The sequence below is a fragment of the Electrona antarctica genome (assembly GCF_951216825.1).
Source record: "Electrona antarctica genome assembly, chromosome: 3".
NCBI classification, from domain to species: Eukaryota; Metazoa; Chordata; class Actinopteri; order Myctophiformes; family Myctophidae; genus Electrona; species Electrona antarctica.
Window position 1 is genome coordinate 12,306,823 of NC_136808.1, and position 25,406 is coordinate 12,332,228.

At 45.1% G+C, this 25,406-nt stretch overlaps 1 protein-coding gene across 2 annotated transcripts; it reads right to left on the reverse strand.

The window, feature by feature from the left end:
- Positions 1–4,153: 4,153 nt before the first annotated feature.
- qser1 (glutamine and serine rich 1) lies at positions 4,154–25,161 on the reverse strand. 2 transcript variants are annotated; one of them, XR_013789606.1, is made up of 14 exons: positions 24,539–25,161; positions 20,445–20,548; positions 19,884–20,030; positions 16,244–19,489; positions 15,380–15,708; positions 15,030–15,146; positions 14,346–14,479; positions 13,072–13,256; positions 12,103–12,240; positions 10,832–10,929; positions 10,350–10,496; positions 8,854–8,949; positions 4,509–6,215; positions 4,154–4,437 (listed from the first exon to the last, which is right to left on the reverse strand). XR_013789606.1 is itself a non-coding variant. In XM_079496662.1 (13 exons), exons 1-13 carry the CDS (start codon positions 24,727–24,729, stop codon positions 6,075–6,077), a joined length of 5,073 nt encoding a protein of 1,690 aa, XP_079352788.1. In that variant the 5' UTR covers positions 24,730–25,161; the 3' UTR covers positions 4,154–6,074. The 2 variants fall into 2 exon arrangements, 1 of the variants encoding a protein (XP_079352788.1); XM_079496662.1 differs by having other exon boundaries at positions 4,154–6,215.
- Positions 25,162–25,406: the final 245 nt, after the last annotated feature.

A 25,406-nucleotide genomic window follows, 5' to 3' on the forward strand; every position in this document is an offset into this window, starting at 1 on the left:
CTAGACAGGAAGGACTTGATTTTTGAGATGTTCCTAAGTTGGAAAAAACAGGTTTGAACCACTTTTTTTAGTTGAGCATTACAATTAAGGTCTGAGTCCATTAGAACACCTAGGTTCTTTGCAGTGGAATTTACATTTATAGAGAGGTTGGCAAGATTGTCTTTTAGAATTTGGGTGGATTCTGGAGGGCCGAAGAGGATTATTTCTGTTTTATCTGAGTTTAGTTGAAGAAAGTTTTGGGACATCCAGGAGTTTATGTCCGCCAGACAGGCTTTCATACTGTCTAGGCTCCCAGATATCATTGTTCTGCTGTTTGCAGTCGAGCTCAATAAAAGAGAGAGAGAGTAAAATGGTAACTAATTTTTGTTACCACATCCATATTCTGGGGGAAAAGTTAGCCAAAAAAATAGCAGAGTTTACATTGGTTATTTGGTGTGTACAGGGGAAAAAGAGCTCCAAGTACAGAACCAATGCAGGTCTGTTTTAGAAGTTTAAGTCGTTAAAAGAATGGTTTATAAAGCTATTTCTGAGCGTGTGAATACGTGTACGTTTTTCTATGTTGTTTTCTGGAAGGCAGCTTAATTTGATATGTATATTGTTTATACATATATTTTATTATATGTTTAATGACTAATGAAAACAAATACTACTACTAAAGAGCTCAAGGAGACCCAAACTGACTAATATTCTTGGTTTGCATCCTCATCCTCAGGTGAAACGGGTGCATGACGTATAGTCATATACTAAATGCTCATACATAGTCTGGATTCTTGGTGGTGAGGTGACCACCGAACTACAACACAACGTCACGAGCCGCGGTGAAGAGCAAACCACCGCCACCACCCCAGCCCTTCTGTTTTTACTCACCACCGCTATTAGTATTAGTTCATATCTAACAATATAGCAGGGCATTAATCACTCTTGGAAAACAGCCTGTCCGGAATTCTCCTCCTCCCAGCTAGCCTGGCTAATAAGCCAGACTAATATCACACAACACTGTCGCGGTATATCAGTCTGGGCTGGCTCCACTTGGATTTCATTTCCCGGGGGACATTTTCTCTTTGACGCAATTGGTCAGAGCTACTGTCAGTCAAAGGTCTCAAGCATTGAACGTCACTGTACCAAAGCCCGCCTATATTGCATACCGTGTCCCGATTGGTCCGACCTGTTCTCTGCTGTAGGAAAGAGGCGTGCTACTGAGCCTCGCCAGACCGTAATCCGCTGGTAGGCAACTTTTTTTTGCCAACGGCTGATTCGGTCTGGTTTATTAACCAGGCTCCTCCCAGCACCTACGGTAAATGCTCCCTCAAAACATGTAAAAACAGCTATATTAGGTTGTACTGATGTTTTGACAGCATCATGTCCAGTCATATTTGTTGCTCTACATGCTCGGGCTTAGTTTTATTTATTTATTATATATATTTTTATATATATATACACATTTTTAACCTGCGATTTTGTAACCCATTTTTTTCACCAGGTGCCAACTGCCAATTGCCTAAGGTGTAATCCTGGGTGCCACTTTCCCTCTGCCAACCTGGGGAGAGCTCTGAACTGAGCCCATGCTTCCTTCAATGCATGAGGAGTGATCAGGCCGCATCTTATCACCCGACAGGGGAGTTTCCCCCGGTAGGACACAGCACGTGGAAGGAACACGTTATTCCAACCAGTTCCTTTCCCCTCCATCAAGTGCCCCGGCTGGCCATGGGAAGGCAGCTGGAGACCAGGCAGGATCACTGCATGTTTTTTGAGGGGTACCTAGGGGACATGGGTAGAACATGTAAACTCTACACAGAAAGGCCCTTTCACCAACCCCACTTAGGGTACGAGCGCTGATGACGCGGAGAGAACACACCCCCAAGCGTCCCTAGGGCGGGAATCGAACTCGGGACCTTCTAGCTGTGAGGTGACAGCGCTACCGACTGCTCCACCACTCAGCACAGGCTTAGTAAACATCCCTCCATTGGGCTATATTCCGTTGACTCTTCCTCAAAGGGCCTCTCTCAGTCCTTCTCCCACATGCATAACTATGCAACACATTAAAATTAATATGCCTTTCGCCTGGAGAGCAGATCTTAAACAACTATCTCTGCCCAGTGTTGCCCGTATTGGAATCCCAACAGCTCGTCTGGTTGGTACTCTCCCAGACTCCCACCCCCGCTGCTCTCAGGCTCCTCAGACAGAGGCCTTCCTCATTGAGCTGTTGTCCGAGCACAGGGAGTCTATTGTGTTTTGGGGTACATATAATTCCACATTGTGACGGCCATACTCGAGAATCATATTTTATTCAACAGGCCACAGGCTCTTACCGAGGAGGACACAAAGTCCGGGCGCCCGTTCTGAGTGAATAGTTTGGTCATGAGGGCATGGTGGGCGAGCATCAGTCAGAGTGTCTCCCCGCCTTGGAGTGTGTCCTCCCTCACAGGGACATGAGTTCACACTAACCCAACACACACACATGCGCGCAGAAGGGGAGGTTATACACTAACTGTTCCCTCTGTGTTGTTGTCCAGTGTTTTTGTTGTGTCAGACACAATAGTCTACTGGCAGATAGAAAAAGTGAATCAGATAAGTAACTGCAGTAGGGCATTCACTTCTAGTCATTTTTACTAGTTGACTAGTTGCCTAGTTGACTAGTCGACTAGTTGTTTAACTACCTATTATGTAAAAAAAAAAAAAAAAATGATGTACATTGAAAAACTGTGTACATGGTGACTATAACTATAATCTACCTGATTATTATTTTTTTCTTATCAACTAGTCAACTAGTACCAACAAGGTCGACTAGTGGATTTATTAGTCGACTAGTAAACTAGTCCCTTAATGCCCTAAACTGCAGTGGCCATGGCTAAAACATTTTAAGTTTCTGTACAGTACAGAGTAGTAGTTTCTGTACACTAAGACAAACATGTACACTTCATGATCTGCTTTACTTTCACAATTCAGTAAGACATGTATGATAGCACCTCTACACACCTGTAGCATATTCAATTAGCATGTTTACTGGCTATTCATTCACCTGCTGATAACGGCAGTGATTACTGATGAGGCGTGCATGTTCCGAAAGCACTTTGGCTAATAATAGCTGACAGCAGAGCAGGAAACAAACTTGTTACGTTTAAAGGAATGTACTGCATGCTTTATGTGGCAAGTGGAAAGAGACAGGACGCCACTAAATTAACCTTTTAGCCCTGCCTGCACAGTGCAGTGTAGTGAGGTTGGAGTAAAGTGGGTCAGTAGTCGGTCTTTTTACACTATGTGTTAATAATTCAATCAATATACAATATTTTGAGGACAGTTAGTGAGACCACCGGGCACTAAGGACGGAAGTTTCAGTCGGTTTCAAACTCTTTGGTATGGTTGGTTCAGTCGGTTCAAACCATTGGTATGGTTGGGTGTAGGGATCAGTACAGCCTCAAGGGGCTTTTAGACTCTAGTCTTGTTTGCCATGCAAGTCATTGAACGCATTGATGCCCAATGGAAGATGAACACAGCTGATTTTGGTGACACCATGGCAGTCCAGGGGTGTCAAACGTCCGCACGCGCGCAGCCCCCAACATGATGAAACATTAGGCCAAGAGTGGCGCTAGTCAGAGTAGACTCTAGCACCACTCTTAGGCCAAAATGTCAACTTGCAAAAAAAAAATATAGCACATTAATGCTCTCTATGTACCATAACCATTTAAGTAACCCCCAGGCCATTTCCTATAGCGCTACCCTCAAGTAAAAATGTCAGCTTTGCACACACATTCTCATAATCTAATAAGCAGATTTCAGGGAGAACTCTACCGATATTGGTGACCACATGGCCTCTATATCACCACTCCCTCTAGCCCCCTCCCCACCTGCGCCACTGATGGCAATGGTTGTTGTTTCGAAGTACTTTGGTCCAGAGTTTAGAGTCAGACACTTATAGATTTGCCTGCCCAATGATTATTAAGACGGATTCCTTCCATGACAAAATGGTAAATCATTCCTCCTACTACGAAATAATAAGAAGGTTAGTAAATATTATGTCTGATAAATAATCCACACAGATCAAATATGAAATTTAAATGAAATGCATATGTAAAAGTGGTAATTACATCTGAAAAGTAATGTAGTAGTTTTTATTTGATGTACATTCAATTCTACTTATTTAACAATCACAGTGTCCGTGTTAATTAAGTAGGAAATTTATTTTCACATCAGAAAATAATTGCAGTGTGAACACTGGAGGAGTCAGAACTGTTCAAATGTAACTTCGTGGACTGATCCTGTAGTAAAGATACAGTTTGTAAGATTGGAGGCCTTATGAAACCCACATGCATTAACCCAGGGGTTCTCAACCTGTGGGTCGCGACCCCTCGGGGGGGGGTCGCCAAATTATTTTAGGGGTCCCCAAATTAAAAAAAAAAAAATATTTTCACGATTTTTCAAAAATAACAGACCTACAAGCTCGTAGCGCGCCACTCGGTGGCGCGCTATGAGCTTGTAGATCTGCTATTTTTCAATAGCTAAATTATAACAATGCTTAAAACACCAAAAGGGGTTCCCGCCCAAAATGGTTTAAGGTTATTGTAGCAGTCAATTTATATTGGGGGTCGGGAGGGGGCGGGGCGGGGGTCCCGAGACTTTGCCAAAGCATTTTCGGGGGTCCCCGGCCAAAAAGGTTGAGAACCCCTGGATTAACCTATAGCTCTTGGGTGAAATGTGTGCCATCATTACACTGTTTGGTACCACTACAGGCCTTTCGATAGCTGTTGTCCCAAATATCTAGAAAGCATCAAGCCAAAAGCATACATATCTCAGCATGAATACATAGCCAATGTCAGCATTAGCATGTTAAGTAAATATGCCAGATACGTGACCACACCCATCACAGGCGGTGCTTTCCATTTTCCATAAACTTTACAAACTGTATCTTTCCCCCAACAAAAGAAAAGAAGAAAGAAAGAAAAAGGGTAATTGATATATAAATGGTCCATTCAGGAAATATCTCTGCAGGGGGAGGGGGGGGGGGGGGGAGTGTATTACAAAATTAATGACCAAGCAACCAATATAACAATTTTTCCTTCTGTGAAAAATACATCTATTTGTGATAAAATGTAGGTTATGTCTGTAAAGATAGAGTACAAAGACGACATTTTTCTTTTACCCTTAGGTACAAGGTAATAACATTTCATTACCAAAAAATCATCATAGAAAGCGGTATTTGAATTGCACCAACTCTATCAGCATAAAAAGTCATGTTGTGTAAGCCAAGGAGTTATTTGAAGCACATGTATCTTATCGTTTATCAAATTCTTCCTTAAAAAGAATTGCTACAACAAACTCCTCCCCTTACTCTTTTATTTTCTTTTTTTGTACAAAATATACATTATATATATATATGTATGTATATATATATATGTTTGGCGCACCGTTACAAAAATTGATGTTTTACATACAGTATACGTCTATACTTGTATATCTTTACAGTAAAATCAGCTCTGTATTCAGGCCTACTTATAGAATGGCTGATAAAGGCGTACTGTAGGTAATAAGGATGCTGCATTCTGATTTGCGTGTCCTCTATTCTCCCTATCCTAATTGCTCTGGCTATCTAGTGCATGCGCATTGGTTACCATCTGTCATTATGTTTACCCAAACAGACCGATTCTTTAAAAAAAAACATAATATAGATCTATGAAAAGGTCCACTAGCAGGTGGTGTGTAACTACTAAAAAACAAACAAACATGAGGACCAGAGGAAGGAAGGGTTACAACTTACAAGCTCCTCCAAAATGCTGGCCACCAGCAAAGTCCATTGTGTTGATTGATCCAGTTAGTGCCATCTAATTGTATGGGTTGTGGTAAATCCATGGGAGTCCATCCACCATTAGGCTACAGATCGTCCGCCCCCAAAATCTCTTAGGCATGTCAACAGACAGGTCCACTCCTAGATACAAACCTCTCAATTAGGAGGACGCAGAGCCCCACTCTATCCATCATCATGTTGTCGCTTTGTTTTGCCAGAACCAAACCACCCACTCATTTTCTTAAGTCTTAAGTTGGCAGGGCTTTCCTTTCTCTATCCCTCTCAGTTGGCTGAGCTATTGGCAGGCCTGCTGCACTTGACTGAGAAGTTCTCCAAAGCGGTCGAAGAGCCCCTCTACCCAGGCTCCGTTCTGCAGGCACATCTGTATCGTCTCCTCCTGTCCCAGATCCCCTGTATGCACCCGCAGAGATGCGATCTAGAGCACAAAAAAACGATTGTTAAGGGAGAGAGGGATACGTACAGAACAGGTTCATGCTGCGAATAACCACTAGATAGTAATGATTTGGTCTCATGGTTATTTCTGTGTTTTGTCAGTATTGTACGCCACGCATCAAAATCCTTAACTAAGGGCACATTCACACCTGTAGTTCGGTAGACTCCGTGCGATTGGGGGGGGTGAAGTTGCATCATTGTTGCATTTTTAATTTGGCTTGGTGTTCACATAGTTTTGTTTTCTTTTGTTTTTGTGTTACAATAAATTATACTTTGCGTAGTTAGGACGTAAAGTGAGGGTAACCCGGAAGCAGGGGGGTGTGGGGGACTGGACGTCAAGTGTGTGTGACACTACACTGTGTGACACTACACAAACAAACCTACCACTTGCATCTGACTCCAGATCAGCGGAGCCATCAGGATTCCCAGTTCCAGGCTCGTGATCTTCTTTGCTTGTTGGTTTGTCGCATAATATTGCGCCCAGGTCTGTACTGCGAGCGCAAACTATTTACTTTAATGAGACATTGTGCAATGAACCCAATCCCCTCTATTCTCTCGCTCCTATATATCCTGTACACTGCTGTGGTTTTTTTGGTGCGTATTAACCATCAGTATTTGATAAATAAAATGTGATTGTCTGGCCATATTGCAATAAGGGCTTCCATCTCTTCACTAGACACACCTGTCCACGGGACATCTTTACGCTGCATAATAATTCCTTCTCCTTCCTCCTCGTGTACCAAATATCAACTTCTTCATCCCACAATGGCACATTCTTTGGTTCATCCCCTATATTTGATGCGATTGTATTCAGACCTGCGGTGATCCACCCTCTGGTGCGCTTGGAAGCGAACCGAGACCCCGTTTTTTGGAGGATTAGAATCCGCAACAGAATTGGAATGAGCCTCTCACCTGCTCAAACAAAGCGCACTTTCAAACAATAAGCCCCAGTAAAAAAATCCTAGTGTGAATGTGCCCTAACAGTGTACACAATGGAACCAAATGGACCGTTATGGGTCCATCTGAAGTTCTGAACACTCCAAGGTAAAATGAAAACGTTTCTTTTTGTCATGTGTGGCTTCGCCTTTATTTTATATATTTTATGGAGGGACAGACAGTAGGCTGAGAGGAAATGGGGAGAGAGATGGGGGGAAAACATGCAGTAAAGGCCGTCGGGATCTGGAGTCGAACCCGCGGCACACTGCCAGACTGGATTACCAGCCAAGGTGCCTGGACCACTGAGCCATGGCCCAGGCCAAAATGAACACATTTTACTGTTGCACAACACAAGATGCTTACAGAGTGGGATAATAGGCTTCCCATCCCATCACTTCCAGAATATTTCTCAATCCCAGTGCCTTAAGAAAACTAGGACCAAAAGCAGTGAAACAGAATTAACTGTGCTATTCAGTATTCTAATCTCTTACGTCAAAAGAAATGTCCACGATCATTAACACCTTGAGGGCCTGGGCCTATTTAATCCATTAATAAAATGTGCCCATCATTTATAGCGCCCGGACCACTTTTACCGGCGGACCGGAAGTTGTTGTGAATGTCTGTGTAGCAGCTAACAATAGCCACACCACTCTAGAGTCGATCGACAACAACGGGAGGTAAGAATAAATCTATCGCGACTAGCGACTGGACCGCGGAGCGCCGTCTAACACAGGATCTTTTTTCATAATTAGACGGGATGATTTAGATCGCGAGTTATGAACGTTTTAAGATTTTCGTTTTCGTCCGCTAAACAGGCAGGGAACATTTTCGATGATGTGTCACTGTTGTGCAACACCGAGGATTGGGCAACAAGCACTCCTAGGCTGTGGAGCGATGCGACCGGTTTTGATATCATTAATCTCCGTCCTATTTATCAATCTCCGTCTCGGGCAACTGACCGTGCACTTGAACTTGACAGTGATCTCCGTCTGGGGCCATTAAACTGTTAACTGGTTCCGTCCATCCGACGTGTCCACACAGAGTAAAGGCAGCCATGTCTTTCCGGCACCCCAGAGCTTCTATTTTGAAGGCATCCCGGCACCGATTGTGCCGGGATGCCTGGCAAATTATTTCAACAGACCTGGCCCTCAAAGAGCACAATCCACCACGGGTGGTCTATAAGAGACCCCCGAACATGAGAAACAGGTTAGTGAGGTCTGATTGTCCACGTGACCCTCCACCCACTCCTTTTGGAGTCCTGTAGAACTAGGAAACTATAAATGTAACAACTGTCAACAGTGTCATTTCACCCAAAAACTAGAGATTCTATCATCCACACACGGGAAGAGCATTAAATGTCAGAGGTAATTACATTAAATGATTTACGGGCCGGGTATCATTAAATGTAAGACCAACAATGTGATCTATATGCTAAGATGCCTGTGTGGGCTCGCACATGTTGGCAAAACTACCGGAGCTCTCAAAACGAGAATTTTGGAACACCGAAGCAATATCAGAAATCACGATTAGAAGAGTCCTGTTGCCTCTTTTAGTTTTCATATTAGGAGAACAGCATGTGCCCAGTCAATGCACAGCTTGCTGTAAGCAATTATTCATTCACACACACACACACACACACGCACAACACCACATGTCCCTGGAATGTGTGTAGAGCGATGTCTCACCTCGTCCTTACACATAAGGTATGTGTGGTACTTGTAATGCTGCAATGAGTGGTACAGGGAGAACCACTGGGTTTTCTGCTGGTCCACTGTGTATTCCTTGAAACAGAGAAGAACACAACACATACATTGCCAAGATATTTGGAAAAACACGACTCGGACATAATTTAGTCCATGAGTCAGATCACAGAAGAAAGACAATGTTGCTTCTTGTAAAAGGAGTTTAGAGTTGTTGTATTATGCCCTCTACTGGACAAATAATTAAAGTGTACAATGGTGGCCTGATGAACAAAAAATAAGTAGATATATACAGTAGATAGAATAGAAATAAAGTAATGAGTAATGAAACACAATCTTTCTTTTTTGCTGTAACTATTTTTCTTAAAGGTATATTCAGTGATTTCACTTCATTCAAATATCACTTTTTTTTTGGATAATCCTCCCTACTATAGAGTGTGCTGACCATATAAGGAGTTCCTCCCTGTCCCCAGTGAGCCCCTGGGGTCAACAAACCCTAGTTTCAGTTTTGGTGGCGGGTGGCAAAGCCTTCATCCAATCAGGATGAGAGGGGCCTTCCTCCAATCATGATCGAGTGGGGGCGGGCCTTGGTGCACATGCTGTTGGCCTGTTGCACTTCTCCCCACTGTAGTGCGTGCATGTGCACATTTTGTTACCGGGGCTGACTGGGTGGTTTTCCAAATCACCCAAATCACTGAATGCTCCTTTAAGGTAAAATATGTCAATCCTTATTCACCCAGTTTCACCTTCTTGCCCTGCCTAAAAGAACGACACCTGACTCTACTTTTGGAGCTTGTGACCCAACTAGAGTTCTCAACGGTGCCCTAACTGAACAGGCCCGAGGCCCGGCCCGACTAATTAGCATAGATTTTAGGCCCGACCCGGCCCTAAAACGTCGGGCCGGGTCAGGTTTGGGCGGAATTTGAAATGCCAGTCAGCACCATCTTCATAATAGAGCATCTTCATAATAGATGCATACACAGACAGAACAGTACTATTATTTTTATCATTATTAAAAAAAATGCTATATATATATATATATATATATAGTCGTGTCAGGTCGGGTTCGGGCAGAGTTTGAGAACTCTAAACCCAACCCAACAGCCTTTATACCAAGAAAGGAAACGCAAGTGCTTATTTGACAACTGCAGCAAGATGGTGCTACTGCCATTTTGGACAGAACTAGACAACTTGCTGTCAAAAGGTGGCATGAAGAAAAACAATGCACCGTCATTAAATGATGTGAAGCCTGCGGAGCTACTAGTTCTGGCAGATAACTCAGAAAGCAGAGCCAACTCAACATCAGCACAACTCAACAACTCACAGGCACACTTCATTTCGTTGGGGCAGGCCATTTAAACCTGCCTGCTCTGCTACATTACTGCAGTGCCATGCAGTGCTTTTCTCTGGAACGTTTTTGCCCAAAATGACTTCTATGTTTCTGAACAGCACATCCATTTGTAGCATGTTTTAGGTCTCACCAGTGGCACTTTGTTGGCCAGCTTGAAGGGCTTCATGGTCTTCTTGTTGTAAGCCTTCCCACTGAGACGCACTTTGAAGGCTGGGGTTTCTCCATCCTTGGTCAATTCTGTTACCACAGAGATCTCTGGAAAGCTGTCCAGGGCCGTCTAAAGACATGGATGAGAGAAATGTTTTAGAGACACGACCTTGTTGTGATGCCATCCTTGAAGTTGTGATTATATCAAATAAAAACAGTTTGTGAACGCCTTTGACCTTATTGCGTACAATGGAAATAACTTCTGAGTATTCTCTTAAATGCAACCACATGTGCTCGTTATTAGGACAAAATACAATAAAATGTGTAGACCGATTAGCTACGGTAACACAAAAGCCACAAATCGTGTCGTGAAGTAATCACACAAACTACTTTTATTCTTGTCCCAACTCCCAACGTGTTTTCCAAAACATCATTCAGCAACAAACACCGATAAGGGTAATGCACCTTTAGGAGCTGTCCCATATGCAGTTGGGGAAGGAGGCGTTTCCTGTTGTCAGTGATCATCCCGTCCACCCTCCTCATATGAGGCAGCAGCAGCTCATCTGAAATGAGACATGGGGAAGCAATCCATTTTAGATCAGCCCCTGTCCTCTTTTGTTCAATGGGCTATAGATAGACCGATTCAGAAACGGGTCTCATGGTCGCAGGCTACGTATTTCCTGTAGGCGGAGACGACATATCTGCGGTTTAAACCTGCACCTCTTCTACTACAGTGAATGGTAGAGTGACTGATGTTAGTCTGCCTCAAACATTACTCTTTTACCTGCTTTTTACTAACACTAACATTACAAGACACCCAGAACATCAGGATGAACCTGTGTAGTTTATGGCTGCTCCAACAGTAGTGGCAACATTGCAAAAAACAAAACAAAACAGAATGTCAAAATATCTACCGCGGTGGCTGAGACCAGAGCCATAGAGTAATGGTTGAGACAAAGCAGTGAAAGGTCCTGAAAGATACATAACGTCAGTCTTACCCAATACCCAATCTTTCTGTTTTATGAACACAAGGCTGCTGTACTTTATACCTCATACTAAGCATTTAAAGTATGAGGTATAAAGTACACCATTTTTTTAATGTTGCCCCTACTGTGGCATTTACTACTGCATAAACTACACAGGTTCATCCCGATGTTCTGGGCATCTTTGTAATGTTAGTGTCACAAAAAGAAGGTAAAAGAGTAATGTTTGAGGCAGACTAACAGTCACTTTTCCATTCACTGTAGTAGAAGAGGTGCGGGTTTAAACCGCAGATATGTCGTCTCCGCCTACAAGAAATACGTTGCCTGCGACCATGAGACCCGTTTCTGCATCGGTCTATATGCACACAGAATAACTCTTCCTACTTCTGGGCTGCTTCCCTACTTCCTTCACAGGTGTTACCGATGATACCAATTAAGGCTCCATTCCATTTAGTGTGCAGTGCTTCTCAAACTTTTTAATTTCAAGAAAATTACACACCCGTACGGGGCCATTTGGAACCCACTCAAGGACACTTTGAGACCCACTGGTGTAGCAGTGAGCCAACACGCACAATAGCAGCACCCTGAATGGAAGAAAGCCTTCATTAGTGTCAGCGGTAGCACCTGTGAAGGAAGTTGGGAAAGGGCCCAAGTTGTGTGTGCATGGTGCCCATTTCCATCTACTGCTGGTGCCATGTCACTCCGAATAGGAACATCGACCTCAGCAGTGACCTCAAATGTACATTCGCTCACCGTTGTCCTTTTCCAGCGCCGTCAACACGTCCTCGTCCAGGGCGACGCTGACGAGCAGCTCCACAAAGCTCCTGAACGTCTCCTTCATGGTCCGCGTGTTCATCAACCGTGAGCCCGGAGGAACCGGAGGACTGAAGTCTTGAGAGGGAATGATGTGATGAGAGAAGCAGAGGAGTCCGAGAAGCAGAAAAGAGAAGTGATTTATTATCATAGTCCTCTGTGGGATTGGAGGGTGAAAGAGAGTAGTTTAATTCTTTCTGCGCAATCTACGAACATATTCGGAACCCCTAGGCTAGGGTACGGCAGGTGACAGCTACGTACATGTTCGTAGACAACCGTATACTCCATGAAAGCGGAAACCGTCAATTTACCTTTTAGCATTGCTCCGGTTGCTATGCAACGCCTCCGTCCCCACCACCTATGGGTTTTTTCCATCCAGCTCCATTGAGCCTCCATTATAACATGATTTTCAAAGCCCTGTATCTCTAAAGCTTCGAGCGCTTCCCGATGATCTAATTTCATTTGTGACTTTGTCTCGCATCGCTCCGGACATGTAACCGTTTCTGACGAGAGGTAAGGGGTATGAGCAAATGCTAATGATCACTGTCCTCACAACAATAGCCCCCACCTCACTAATAACCCGGAAATGAAACCGAGGCTCGTAGACTATGGGCTCCATTTTCGTCACCGCTAAACCCCTTATCCCTAAACTTCTTTTCCTTTTTTTACTATTTTGCAAAACATTTTTGAATAGTTCAACTAGCCAATCTACATTGACACGTCGTGAGCTTGTAGACTGGCCATTTTAACTATTCAAATTTTTTTTGCAAAATAGTAAAAAGAAAAAAAAAAAAAAGGCAAAGAAGTTTAGGGATAAGGGGTTTAGCGGTGACGAAAATGGAGCCCTAAGAGTGAACGGCTGGCACAGGTTAGGTGTGCTTATGCTACCATGCTTAAAGGTTTCTTCACCATAGTCACCGCCCTCCTCATCGGAGGAGCCTGAAGGAGTGCTTGAGAGGTCCTCCTTCCACTTCCTCCTCTTCTTGGGTGGCGGTTCTGCCTTGGACTTGGGCGGTTTTGGCCGGGGCTTCTGGTTCAGGGTGACCAGGGAAGGGGATGCTGTTAGGCCCAGCAAAGTCTTCACCTGAGAACCCCTGGGTAAAATAATAACACCACAATAGCAATTCAAACCTTGTGCCCTTCCAGAAAGAATCCGAGAAGACAAGAAGAATTTAACATCACTCACATCAACACTCACTCACAACTCGATCAGGTCATTCCTTCGCAGAGGTAATGTTATGCATGCATAGACTTTATGTTGCTATATTGCAGTTGTAATTGCAGTTTTTACAAGACTTCCAGGAATAATGAAGATAAACTACATGGAAACGCACTGATTTGTATTTTTTGTTAGCATTTTTTTTTTTTTATATATCCTAAAATTCATTAGGCACAGCACACAGTCTGATCCGTATTATTCTATTAGTTGGGAGCCAAGGTGCCTGGACCACTGAGCCACAGTCCAGGCCGTTTAGCCAATTTCATTGGCTCAGTTTGATGCTTTGCTATAATACACAAGCCACATTAAAAAGAAGACCACCTATTTAAATATATTTTTTTTGACATTTTTTGCCTTTATTGATAGGGCACAGTAATTAGACAGAAAAGGGGGAGACAGATGGGGAGTGACACGGCAAAGGCCGTCGGGCTCGGGAGTCGAACCCGCGGCACGCCGTCCGGGCCGAAGACCACCCCAGCAAGCCAAATGACGTTACGATGACGTCCTCCGGTGACGTTCAGGACTAGGCCAGATCACAGCCCATATGGGGATGATCTTTACATCATTTCCAGGACGTCTTAACCAGTTGAAATAATATAGCTTATTCTGGGCCAGATCTGACTAGTCTTGGTTTGGCTTGATCCGGCCACAATCGAGATGTCACTAATTTGTCCAGGTCCTGACCGTGCTTGCTGGGACCAATTTGATCCTGAACAGCGGCTGACAGTTCAAAAACCCAGTCTACTGGAATAGGAAATCAATATTGGAGTTCAGCGTTACACCAAACTCAAATTCTGTGACTGGCTTGTGATTGATTGGGGGATGAACTAATAATCACTGAGGATTCTCTCTTCGGCATCGGCCTTCTCGAAAACAGCTGCAATTGAACACTTTTAAGACTGAATAATAAAGTGAAAGGAAATGGAAATTCAGACTTAGTATCAGGCTAGGGGTCACAACTTACCTGAGCGAGTTCATGGGCTTGCAGCGTGGCTTGCGGCTGCAGACTCGTACATACTCCCTCTTGTTGACAGTGTCTAGAAACTTCACATACACCCTCTGGTACATGGTCTTGGCATCGCCGAAATAGCCAAGATACTGTGCAAACACAAACATAAGCAATTTAAAAGTGATGCTGCTATATACTGTACATAAGAACCCCAAAATGGGTTCCCTTCCTGAATGGGTTAACCCATTCTGGGCAGGAACCCCTTTTGGTGTTTTAAGCATTATGTTCTACTTTAGCTATTTAAAAATAGCAGATCTACAAGCTCGTAGAGTGCCGCACTACGAGCTTGTAGATCTGCTATTTTTGAAAAATCGTGAAAATGTGTTAAATCTTTGCTTCTGGGGGGGGGGGTCCCTGGAACAACATATTTTCAGATGGGGGTCGGCGGCCAATTACATATATTCTTGGGGGTCCTTGACATGAATATGTTTGAGAACAACTGCCATAGAAACATGGGATTTTCAGAAAACTGTCAGGAGTTAGAAGCCATTTGTAGAATCATTTCTCAGGTCTAAATGGGTTAAGAACATGACCTCTATGTTTACGTCCCCATGCTGATATGTGACATAGGGAAGTGCGTACTGTATGTGCATGTATGCTTATTTATGGTGTGTTGCGAGTGTGTGCAGGTGTACTCACGCTGTTAGTGGCAGAAAACACCCTCTTCCCATCCCTCAGCTCTGGGACAAACTTCTGCAGCAGAGCCTTCTGGACCTTCCAAATGGCTGGAGGCTCCTGTCCCGCTTTCATTGTCACCTACACACACACACACACACACACACACACAAACACATGTGAACACACCATTAGTGCAGAACATGCCTCAGCATGTGGCTAATGTGTCTTTCCTTTCACGTGGTTGCTGGATGTGGATTCAAGACACAAGACGCAAGCTGATGTTAATGCCAGATGTAAGCCTATAAAAGGCCACATGCATGATGCATCACCTCCTATAAGCATGTCCCATGTTGTCCTTCCCTAAGCCATACCTTAAGGCTCTCGATATCCTCATTTCTGACGACAAACTCGTCCCTCTCGCGGTACATTCCCTCGCCCCCGCTGTCGGACAGCTCTTCGTCGGTCAGTCCCTCAATGGCCACACTGGGCAACTGGACAGCCAACTGTCCTGGCGGGGCCTGCTTTGAACTCTCCTGGACTGGTGGTGACGCCAGGACAGGTGACGCAGTCATCGCTGCAGAGGCTTTCGTCATGGTGTCCCTGGGAGCGGCCGCTGGCTGCGGCTGGGTTTCAGCAATAGACTGGGGCACGGTACATAGCGTCTGCTCTGACTTCATCACAGAAGGGCTGATTCTGTTGTCTGCAGTAGGGTTTAAAAAAAGAAAGAAAATCACACCTGTGTGAGGTGATGGGCGCTCTTATCATCATAATACATTTTATTATTATTATTAGAGTAATCTAATAAGAGTAGCGACGTGCTTTGATCTCACCGCAAAGCGGGTGCCTATGGGCTATAGTTCCAAACATTAGAATTATCCCATTGAGATAGAATGAGCACTTCCGCATTCCATTGTTACAATGGGAGTCAACGCTAGTGTCGCCACTCTCTTACTATTCCACTCAGATTCCACTCAGATTCCAGCCAATGAGATGAGATGTCCAGCTTTTAATGTTTACACAAACACTCAAAACTGGCCATTCATAATCAGTGGCATTTAATGTTTGTGTTGGGACAATGACGTAAAACTGGCCATTCATTATCAATGGCATTTAACATTTGTTAGGACAAGGTTTGTGTTTACACACACTCAAAAAAGAAGTTCAGTAAAACAAATTAGAATATATATATATATAGTTTTTTGGCTTGGCATGTCATCTATAAGAGGTGTAATTACCTGTCCTGGCTCTCCTATCTGAAGACTCATCCAGGGCAGAGAGGGCTGAGGTGATGCTGTTGCGCAGGGCCTGGTTCTTCCCAGTATTCTCCTCCTCATCAGAGCTAAATGACGGCAGAGTCTCCAGGTTCTTCTGCAGTTCCTCGTCCAGCCGTTTTTGCTGACCGCTTTCCCCATGGCCCCTCTGTGGACTCAGTTTGGGGGGCAGAGCAGGCAAGGGGCAAGGGGACTGCTTAGATGAGATGGAGGGCTTTCTGGGGCGACTGATAGTGCGTGTAGGACTAGGAGAGTAGTGTTGCTTCGGGCCAGATTTGAGGAAGTCTAAAAATGAGCCCATGAAGCCCGTCTTCACCTCTGGCTGTTTCTCTTCCACTTCCCGGATCTTCTGTCTGATCCTCTCCTGCTGCTGATAGCCATCATACACGGTATGTGAGGAGGAGGGAGAACCGGTGTCACTACCACGAGAGTTCTGCCGCTTGGTCTGCCCGCTGCGCTTGGCTGGTCTGCCCTGTGCACTCTCCTCCTCCAGCCCAGATGGCTTGGATAAGCACTTGCTACGAGCCTTCTTTTTTGGGAAGGTCTCAGAGCCTGGGGAGTCTACGAGACCATCCTCCCCTTTGACAGACTTTGCATTCCCCTTGACAATGTTCTGGAGTCCCGAGGGGTCATATGCCTGGCTGGTTAGATGGTAGTTATTCTCAGTGCGTCCTCCGTCTCCATTTGGGTTGAGGTCCGAGCTGGTGTTAGTGTGGACAGGTTGTCCGTGACAGTTTGTAGTTATTTGACCGCCATTTAGTGTCATTGTCATGCCGTGGGAGTTGGTGATGATTGGCTGTTGTGCCGAGGAGAAACTAGGAGAAATGTGTCTCATGTCAACAGTTTGGAAGTGCCCCTTGGAGTCTACCATTTCCCCATCGCCCGCGGATGTAGCTTTGACAAAGTCCTGTGGCGTGACACCGCATGCAGCCACCGTGGCAGCCAGGATGTCGTCAACATTGGAGAGAATGTTCCTGTCATCTGCCAGCAGCATGGAGTCAGGGAAGCAGATGGAGTTGAGAGTAAAGTGGTTCTTGGCATCATGTGACTGCTGATTAGCAGACTGGCCATAGTGGTCCTTTGATGCTAGGTGTTTCGAGTCTCCTGTGCCTGAGCTCTGAGCTGAAGCTACCACACTCTGGTGGCTCCGGCTCTCATCACTGGCACTCATCAGGTACTGGACCTGCGCCGAGCTTTGAGCAGGGTGCATAAGTGCCGAGATTACCTTTGATGAGTTTTGACCCGAGTGGACGAGGGGGTGCTGTAGCAGAATCATCTCGTTGCGCTCGTGCAGACCCTGGATGCCAGGGACCCTGATGAACTGGGTCAGAGCTGCTGTAGGCTGGTTATGACTCTGGTGGTTTTGTTGGTGTGGCTCAGAGGATTTGAGCAGCAGAGAGTGATGTTTGAGGTGCTCCGAATTAAGGGGCACATGGGAAGATATAATACTGGCGTTAGTAGTTTTTGTGTTAGCGGTTCCCTCACAGCTGGCACTGCTTAGTTGGACGTGCTGCTGGCCCACAGAGTCCATCCTTGAATTCTTTACCTGGGCCACGTTTGTCTGGCCTAGTCCCATAAACTGGTCTTCAGACCGCGAATTGCTCCGGATTACGCTCTGCGTTTTGTAGCGGTCGTCCATTTTTGAGACGACGTAGACCACGTTATTGTGAGCACCCATGTTGCTCTCAGCTTGGGTCTCCATGGAGACTTGCTGGAGCGCCTGCAGGTCCTGAATAGGAAGCTCTTCAGATTTTTGTTTGCCATAGGCCGGCTTTAGGTCCTGCACTGAGGCTCTAACATTGTTCTGTAAGGCTTGTGCATGAGGAGCTGAAGAGTAGCTGGGTGTGGGCGCGGACAACAGGTATTTCTGGGACTGCGTGAGCTGCTGGGTAAGAGCATTATCCGTTTTACCTCCAAGTGAAGATTGCATCAGACTGTAGCCCTGTGTAGAATTTGATGTAGATAGACTCTGGGTACACGTAGATGAGTAAGAGCTGAGGGATTGTCCTGTGGCATAGCTCAGAGATTGAGAAGTCGAAGCTTGCCCCTGTGACTGAGATGGGTAACTCACGTTAGGGGTGACCTGAGAATGAGAAGCAGGGTAGCTCTCCGAGAGGTTCCCCTGACATAGGACCTGGACTTGGGTTCCATACTGGGCCTCTGGGCCCTGTTGTAACACAGGACTGGAAGAGTAGACCAAGGCCTGACTAACAGACGCCCCGTTGCCAGAGAAAGAAGGCAGAGTCTTGTAAAGGGGAGGCAGTTTATCTGTGGAGGAGTGGGAGGGCTGGGATTGGTTGTGGGAGGTGATATACGCTTGAGAGAGACTGTTGGACAGCAGACTGGGCAGCTGGACCGACTGCTGGTTGGCAATGACAGAGTTCTGCTTTTGTCCAGGGGAGGAATATCTTTCAGGAGAGCCTCCTGTCAAACTCTGCGAATGCCGATGACATTCCCCACCCTCTGAGGGGTGTGGGGCTAACTTGGAAGAGGCTTTAGCCTTGGTCCCCAAAGCAGATGAATAACTCCGAGTTGTTGACTCCGTTTTCGGTTGCGAGGCACCATTGACCCCCTGAGAACGGTCCGCCCCCGTGGCAGGGCTGCACGACACAGGGGTCCGACGAGAGGGTTCCTGCTGGTAGGACACCTCCGCTTCACCACCCGAGCCCAAGTACCCCTGTAAGGAGTGGTGAGAGCTGGGTAGCTGCTCTGAGGCCGCGTGGGTACTGGAAGGCCTCTGATGGTGTTTGATCACACTACATTCCCGCTGAAGTGCTCTCTCAATGGAGCCTGAGAAGACTGGGGCACCATAAGGCTGGGGGGCTCCGTGAGGGATAGCCAGAGTAGAGGGCAGCAGACTGAACTGAGGCTGAAGGAGGTGGGGGGCTGACTCCTGGGCAGAGCGGTACGTGGAGGATTGGATGGGCAGTGACGAGCCCAGTGAGGGGGCAGAGAGGTGGTTGAAGGCCAGGGCAGTGTTGAGGACAGTCTGGCCGGATTTGAGGTGGAGGAGGGGATCGTGGTGAGAGAAGAGGCCATTGGTGGACGTGCTGAAGGCAGTGTCCTGGAGGGCTAAGGAGGAGGCGGCGGCATAGCTCCGGGAAGGGAAGGCACCAGTGTGCTGATAAGATGACAGAGTGGCAGGAGAAGGAAAAGTGGCAGTAGATGGCAGAGCACCAGTCAAATACAGCTCTGTGGTCGAGTTGGCACCTGCATGAAGAGGAACCATGAGAATATAAGTAAAAGGGGGAATATGAAGCCTACATGTACACCGATTGAAAATGTATGAATCATAATACTAACGCTTGCAAATTCATTACAGGACGCAGGAGGCCGCACATTTTTTCTCAGTGGGACAAATACACTAGGCTAGCCTCTAGTACTTTGTATGTGTTATAGCAGTGTTATAGCAAAACATGTTCTTTAGTTTTGGGCCCGAGAGGCTAAATCTCATCAAATGGTGGTCCGTGGCTCAAATGCTGAATAAATAATGGGACTTGATATGAAAATGGGTTGAAAATAGGGTTGAGTTATAGAAACAAGTCAGTCCACTTTTCCAAATAGGAAATTCTAAGCAAAGTTGCCATAACATATTTGTTCTCACCAACGGGCCATGATGTAGTCCTGAAAGGAGGGAGCAGTGAGGCACCGACAGGACCAGCCTGAAGGCTTCTGGACTCCATGGCTGACAGGAAGCTCATGATTGAAGTCTCAGAAGTATTAACATCTGAGTCAAACACTCCTGACAGACCTACAAGGGAGATGAAAACGAATAAGACACAGATGGAGGATTTGTTACTGCCATTACTAAGGTCAGTCCAAACATATTTGTCCTAGGGCTGGTAAATTAAAAAAATAACAATGTTGTTTATTTGACAGGGACAATACAATGAACAATGCATCAAATTATAAAAACAAACAAATTTTTTATTGGATCCGAGCAGCGCTCGCTGTCCCTCTTCCGCTGGTATCCTGTTTTTACAGTAATTTTCTATGGGGATGTTTTTATAATACTACTAATCATTTTTGAATATATTTAATATAATCAGGCCAATATTTAAAACCAAATATTCAAATTAAATTTCTGGGGAATGTCAACAGCCCTAATGTGTCCTATGAGAAGATAAATGTGCATGCTGCATAGCATTTCCAAGTTCCAACTGACCTGCAGGATGATGTGACGTGGTGTAGGTAGGAATCTGATGGGCGGAGACGTAGCTTTGCCGCTGGAGGAGTTCTGCGTCAAGATGACTTGCACCATAACTGGAACTGCAAGAAAGCACATATAAAGCTCTGGTCTCTTTCTGAAAAAACATATACGTATGTATGTATATATATGTGTGTGTGTGTGTGTGTGTGTGTGTGTGTGTGTGTGTGTGTGTGTGTATATACATACACTTCTTTACATCTGTAAACCTCAGTGACGTAAAGAGTTCTATGGAGCTTTCAAAAACGTATCATGTGCATTGGTTTCAAACTTTCAATTCACATCAAAACAAAACTCAACCACTTTACATGGGCAACAATATACGTCTATAAGTAGAACCTGGCACAAAAACATGTTCATTCAGTCTGTGTGTCTCACACCCTATAAAATGTATTTCCATGACTTGCCGTTAGAAGTATAACCTTACTGGTCTGCTAGCTCTACATTATCAGACCCTCTGAGCTGACCATCCTCTTCTTTGATAATACATTGACGAACACACAGTTATCATGTATTATAGAGTATAATAGGTGACCTATAGTATAGACCATTGGCTCCCAACCTTTTTATACTGAAGTACCACCTCAGAAAACATTTGGCTCTCCAAGTACCACCATAATAACTGATGTTAAAATACAGGACCGTATACCTGCCCTTTTTGTTCCATTCCTAAGCCAATAATGCTGCTGCTCTGAAAACTCAGTCTAGTGATTAGACTGATGAGATTACTAATGTAATTAATTCCGTTCTCGAATCTTCCATTACCGGCTAGGTGTGGTGTTCTGCCATGCTCATTTCAGCATGGCTGGATAGCCTATTTCAACCAATTGCTTGGTCAGAAGAACTACCCGTCCTGTAGTAATATATACCTGCATATTTCATTCCACAATTTACACTTTTGTCTCCTTTTTTGGGCGACTCCTCTGTACCACCAGTGGTACTAGTACCAGTGGTTGGGAACCTCTATAGGGTACCAAGGTGGCTAGGAGAGAAAAGCTTCGGTTTGTCAGACAAAATGACAGTATTGCTTTAGCAATGGTTTGGGTTTTTGGCAGATCAACAAAAGAATAACAATGTGAAAGGAATAAAACAAGAAATTATCACACAGTGATATTTGTCAGGTGAAAGAAGCACTGTCACCGTTGTGTTCTCCCCCCCATATTAGTATGATTATTTATATTTTAGTAACGTGTATGTTTGTGTGGCACAACCTCGCGGCGGTTGTTTGCGTGTTTGTTGTTTGTTGTGTGTGTGGTCCCCCCCCATATTAGTCTGATTATTATTTTAGACACATGTTTATCTGTCACAGCCTTGCGTTAATGGCTTAATTCATTTTCAAACTGTCCACACATCACCGATGTTAAAAGATGTTGCGAGTGATTCTTGCAGCGTGCTGCGTCTGACTCTGACTGGATAGCTGGAGTATGCAGCATTGGCTCCGCCTGTAGCAGGAGTGCTTGCTGTCCCATCCCATTGCCCAGAGGTGCATGTGATGATGCAGATGAGGCAGCCAATCAGGCTGGGCCGTCAGTATGACTAGGGATATAACAGGTAGTCTAGTTTTCATGAGCTTATTATTAGTCAGGTGGTTTCACCTGACAAAAAAGCAAATACTGAAGATTAGGGAAAGTAGTATTTGGAAAAAGTGATGATCTGTCGACCCTTTTCTCAGTCCAGTCTGAAGCGAGTGGTGCAACAGCACCCCTATTGGTACTCTAAACATCGGGACATCGGGACATAGGTTCATTGCTGTTCCTTGGAGTGGTTGCACCACTCAAAAAAGGAGTCCAGACACAATCGGCCACAGCTAGCCTGATCTCGCCAGGAGGCAAACAGCTGTTGAAGAACATTGAACTGAGACGGAGTAATCTGCCCCCATCCCCAACACACACACTCACTCACTCCATTTTCCCTTGATATCAAAAGCATGAATCAGGGAGCAGGCTTATAACCCAATGTCTGCTAGTATGTCGCAGGGATTTACCCCCAATCCAACCCTTGATGCCGAGTGCCAAGCAGGGAGGCATTGGGTCCCATTTTTAGAGGCCGGGGATCGAACCCCGACCTCCCAGTCTCAGGGCGGACACTCTAACCCAGTGGTTCCCAAACTGTGGTGCGTGCACCCCTTGTGGTGCGCGAGCGCCTTCTAGGGGGTGCGGGACATGAAAAGGCTAATGGTGGTGCTATGGTTTTATTTGAAATATTTTAACATATTATGTCAATATATGGCAAGTATATGCAGAATATTGCCTATGTTGCATATATATGCCATATTCAGGTTCATATATGTAGATAAAAAAGGAAATATATTTGTATATAGCTTATGCAATTTATATTCCCATGTTCAGCTAGGTCGGGGAGGTAATGGGGGGTGCATGTCCAAAAAGGTTTGGGAACTGCTGCTCTAACCAAAAGGCCACTGAGCTGCTGGTTATAACACAATGTACTAACTATATAATTTGTTGTCAATGTAATAAAGTTGATCAAGTTCCCCTGTAGGACTGAGGCAGATTCTAAAAACGCCTTCTAAAGCTTGACTTAAGTTTTCTGGAGAAAATTTAAATCTAATCTACTCATTATAAAATTACAAAACTGTTGCTTCAATCAATTGCTATACTGTACATAGCAACAAGAACCCTAAAATGGGTTCCCATCCAGAAGGGTTAAAACACCAAAAGGGGTTCCCATCCTGAATGGGTTAAGAAAAGGTTTCCAGGCCTTGTACAGGACAATCAGAAAATAAATACGCTAGTCAAAAACATTTCCTTATTCTTGTCTCTCTGACTCAGCGATGACTTCTTTCAACATCAGTTGAGAAAAGTTCTTATATAAGAATATAACAATTTAGCTTCTCTTTTTTTTGCCCCAGAATGCCGATTGGCAATGTATGGCTTGTTATAACTGAAGCAATGATGATAAGCTATATCAGTACCTCTATCTTTTTACCTGGAAGGGCAATAGGGTATAAGGGTCACTTTGTTAAACCCATTGTTTTCAGTCAGTCAAAGTAAATACAACAACACAGGTCACACAAAGACAAAAGCATTGTTAGTCTGAAGACACTTGTGTGTTGCATCATGTATGTTATGTAGAACACACATTAATAGGCAGAATGTGTGACATTCTCATGTGACAAATACAATGACACGTTGACTGTATAATGGTTGCCCACTAGTATTGCAATTGCTGAAAGGTGCGTTGTCTTTATTATTATTATTAACAAGCGCCAATAGGCCAATAAAATAGGTCACTTATGATCTGCTAGTTGGGTAGCTAGCTAGCATGACGGCCAACTTTATTGTGGGTGGATAGGGAGGCTGGTTAACACTGATCCAGAGGAGAGAGATTCCTTCATGCTGAGACGCTACCACTTCATACATGCATGGTGACAACAGCAGCTCCAACCTAGCAACAACGACCAGGGGCGACACACACACTCATTGCATTATGTCATGCTAAACACACGTACACACATTCAATAAATGCTAACTAGCTATAGCTGACTAGCTCCGTTTGTATTTGTGTGAATTCATGTGCGGGAGGAAGGAATGTCTCCCAGGTAACAACAACGCGACTGCAGGCTTTAAACTGGACCTAGCAGTCTTTTTTCCCCCACAACTGTCATACGACCAAAATGACAATATGTCCAACAACAAAAACGACGTAATTTCAACTGGGAGAATTAAGAAGACGCGTCGACACTGTATTTAGTGTATTAGGAATCGTGATTTGTTTTATGTCGAGCGACAAACAGGAGTCCAGACAGTCACTACTACTATTTATTTCGTCGTACGGGCGCTGTCACGTGCCGAGAAAAAAAGCCGACCTACAAGCCCAAAACATGTCGTGGACGTGACGTGTTGTGAGCTTATAGATCTGCTATTTGTCCCCCCCAGCACGCGATACGATAGTGCCTGGCTCGTACGACATCAGCAGAAAAGAAGACCCTTGTGTAATGTAAACTAAAAAAGCAGGCCTTCCATCCATCACCGTGTTTTCCCTGTGGAAGGTGACCCACCCCGAGCCGCCTTGCCTTCATCTCATATGTATACCTTTGCTTGATGCTACTCGCTGCTGCGGCGCTGCTGCGCTCATAGGAGGCCCAGGGAGACGACGACAGAGACGGGGAAGGAGCCGCAGAAGCTGCGGTCTGTGCTGCTGCTGCCGCCGGTGGCAGCGGCGGCGGTGGGACCAGCGCGTCGGCGAAGCTGGACGTCGGCGGATAATTCCTGCTGTCCATCATCCGGCGAAAGCTGCCCTTCTTGTTGTTCCCCGACGACAGAGCTTTGTGGAGGAGCGGCGGCGGCGGCCAGCAGCACACACCATTGTAGCACCAATACCAGAGCAACAACCAGCCAAGGAAGGCAGCCACCGACCAAAACAATCACATTACCAAAGCGATAGACACCCGAGGGGGAAAAACCGAGGGGGAAGCCACGCGAAGCTTTGCTATTACACGCGTCTTGAGAGAGTCTAATACCTTCCTCTTCCCCGGGAAACAAAAAGAAGATGTGTTAATAATTGCTCACATCTCCCGATGTCCACAACTGTGCAGAGCAGCAGCGCTGCATGGTTTCATGATGTGCCCCCATGTTGGGTCATTTCCCAGGATGCACCGCAAACGGTTACTTGGGTTGGAAGTTTTATTTGACTACCGACCCTTCTTCTTACCACCTGCATGCATGGCTGTTTTACAGTTATCAGGCTATGGAGGTCGTGTTGTTTGTATCATATTCATGATACACACTAATAATGTATCAATAGCCCATTGTGTGTGTGTGTGTGGGGGGGGGGGCAGACAGACATCATGAAAATGTGTGAAAATGACAGCATTTTGAGACATACTTTTAGAGAAAGAGGCTAAGAGCACACCAACAAAAGACTGAGTGGGAGAATCAATCATTCAACAGTCAGATTCAA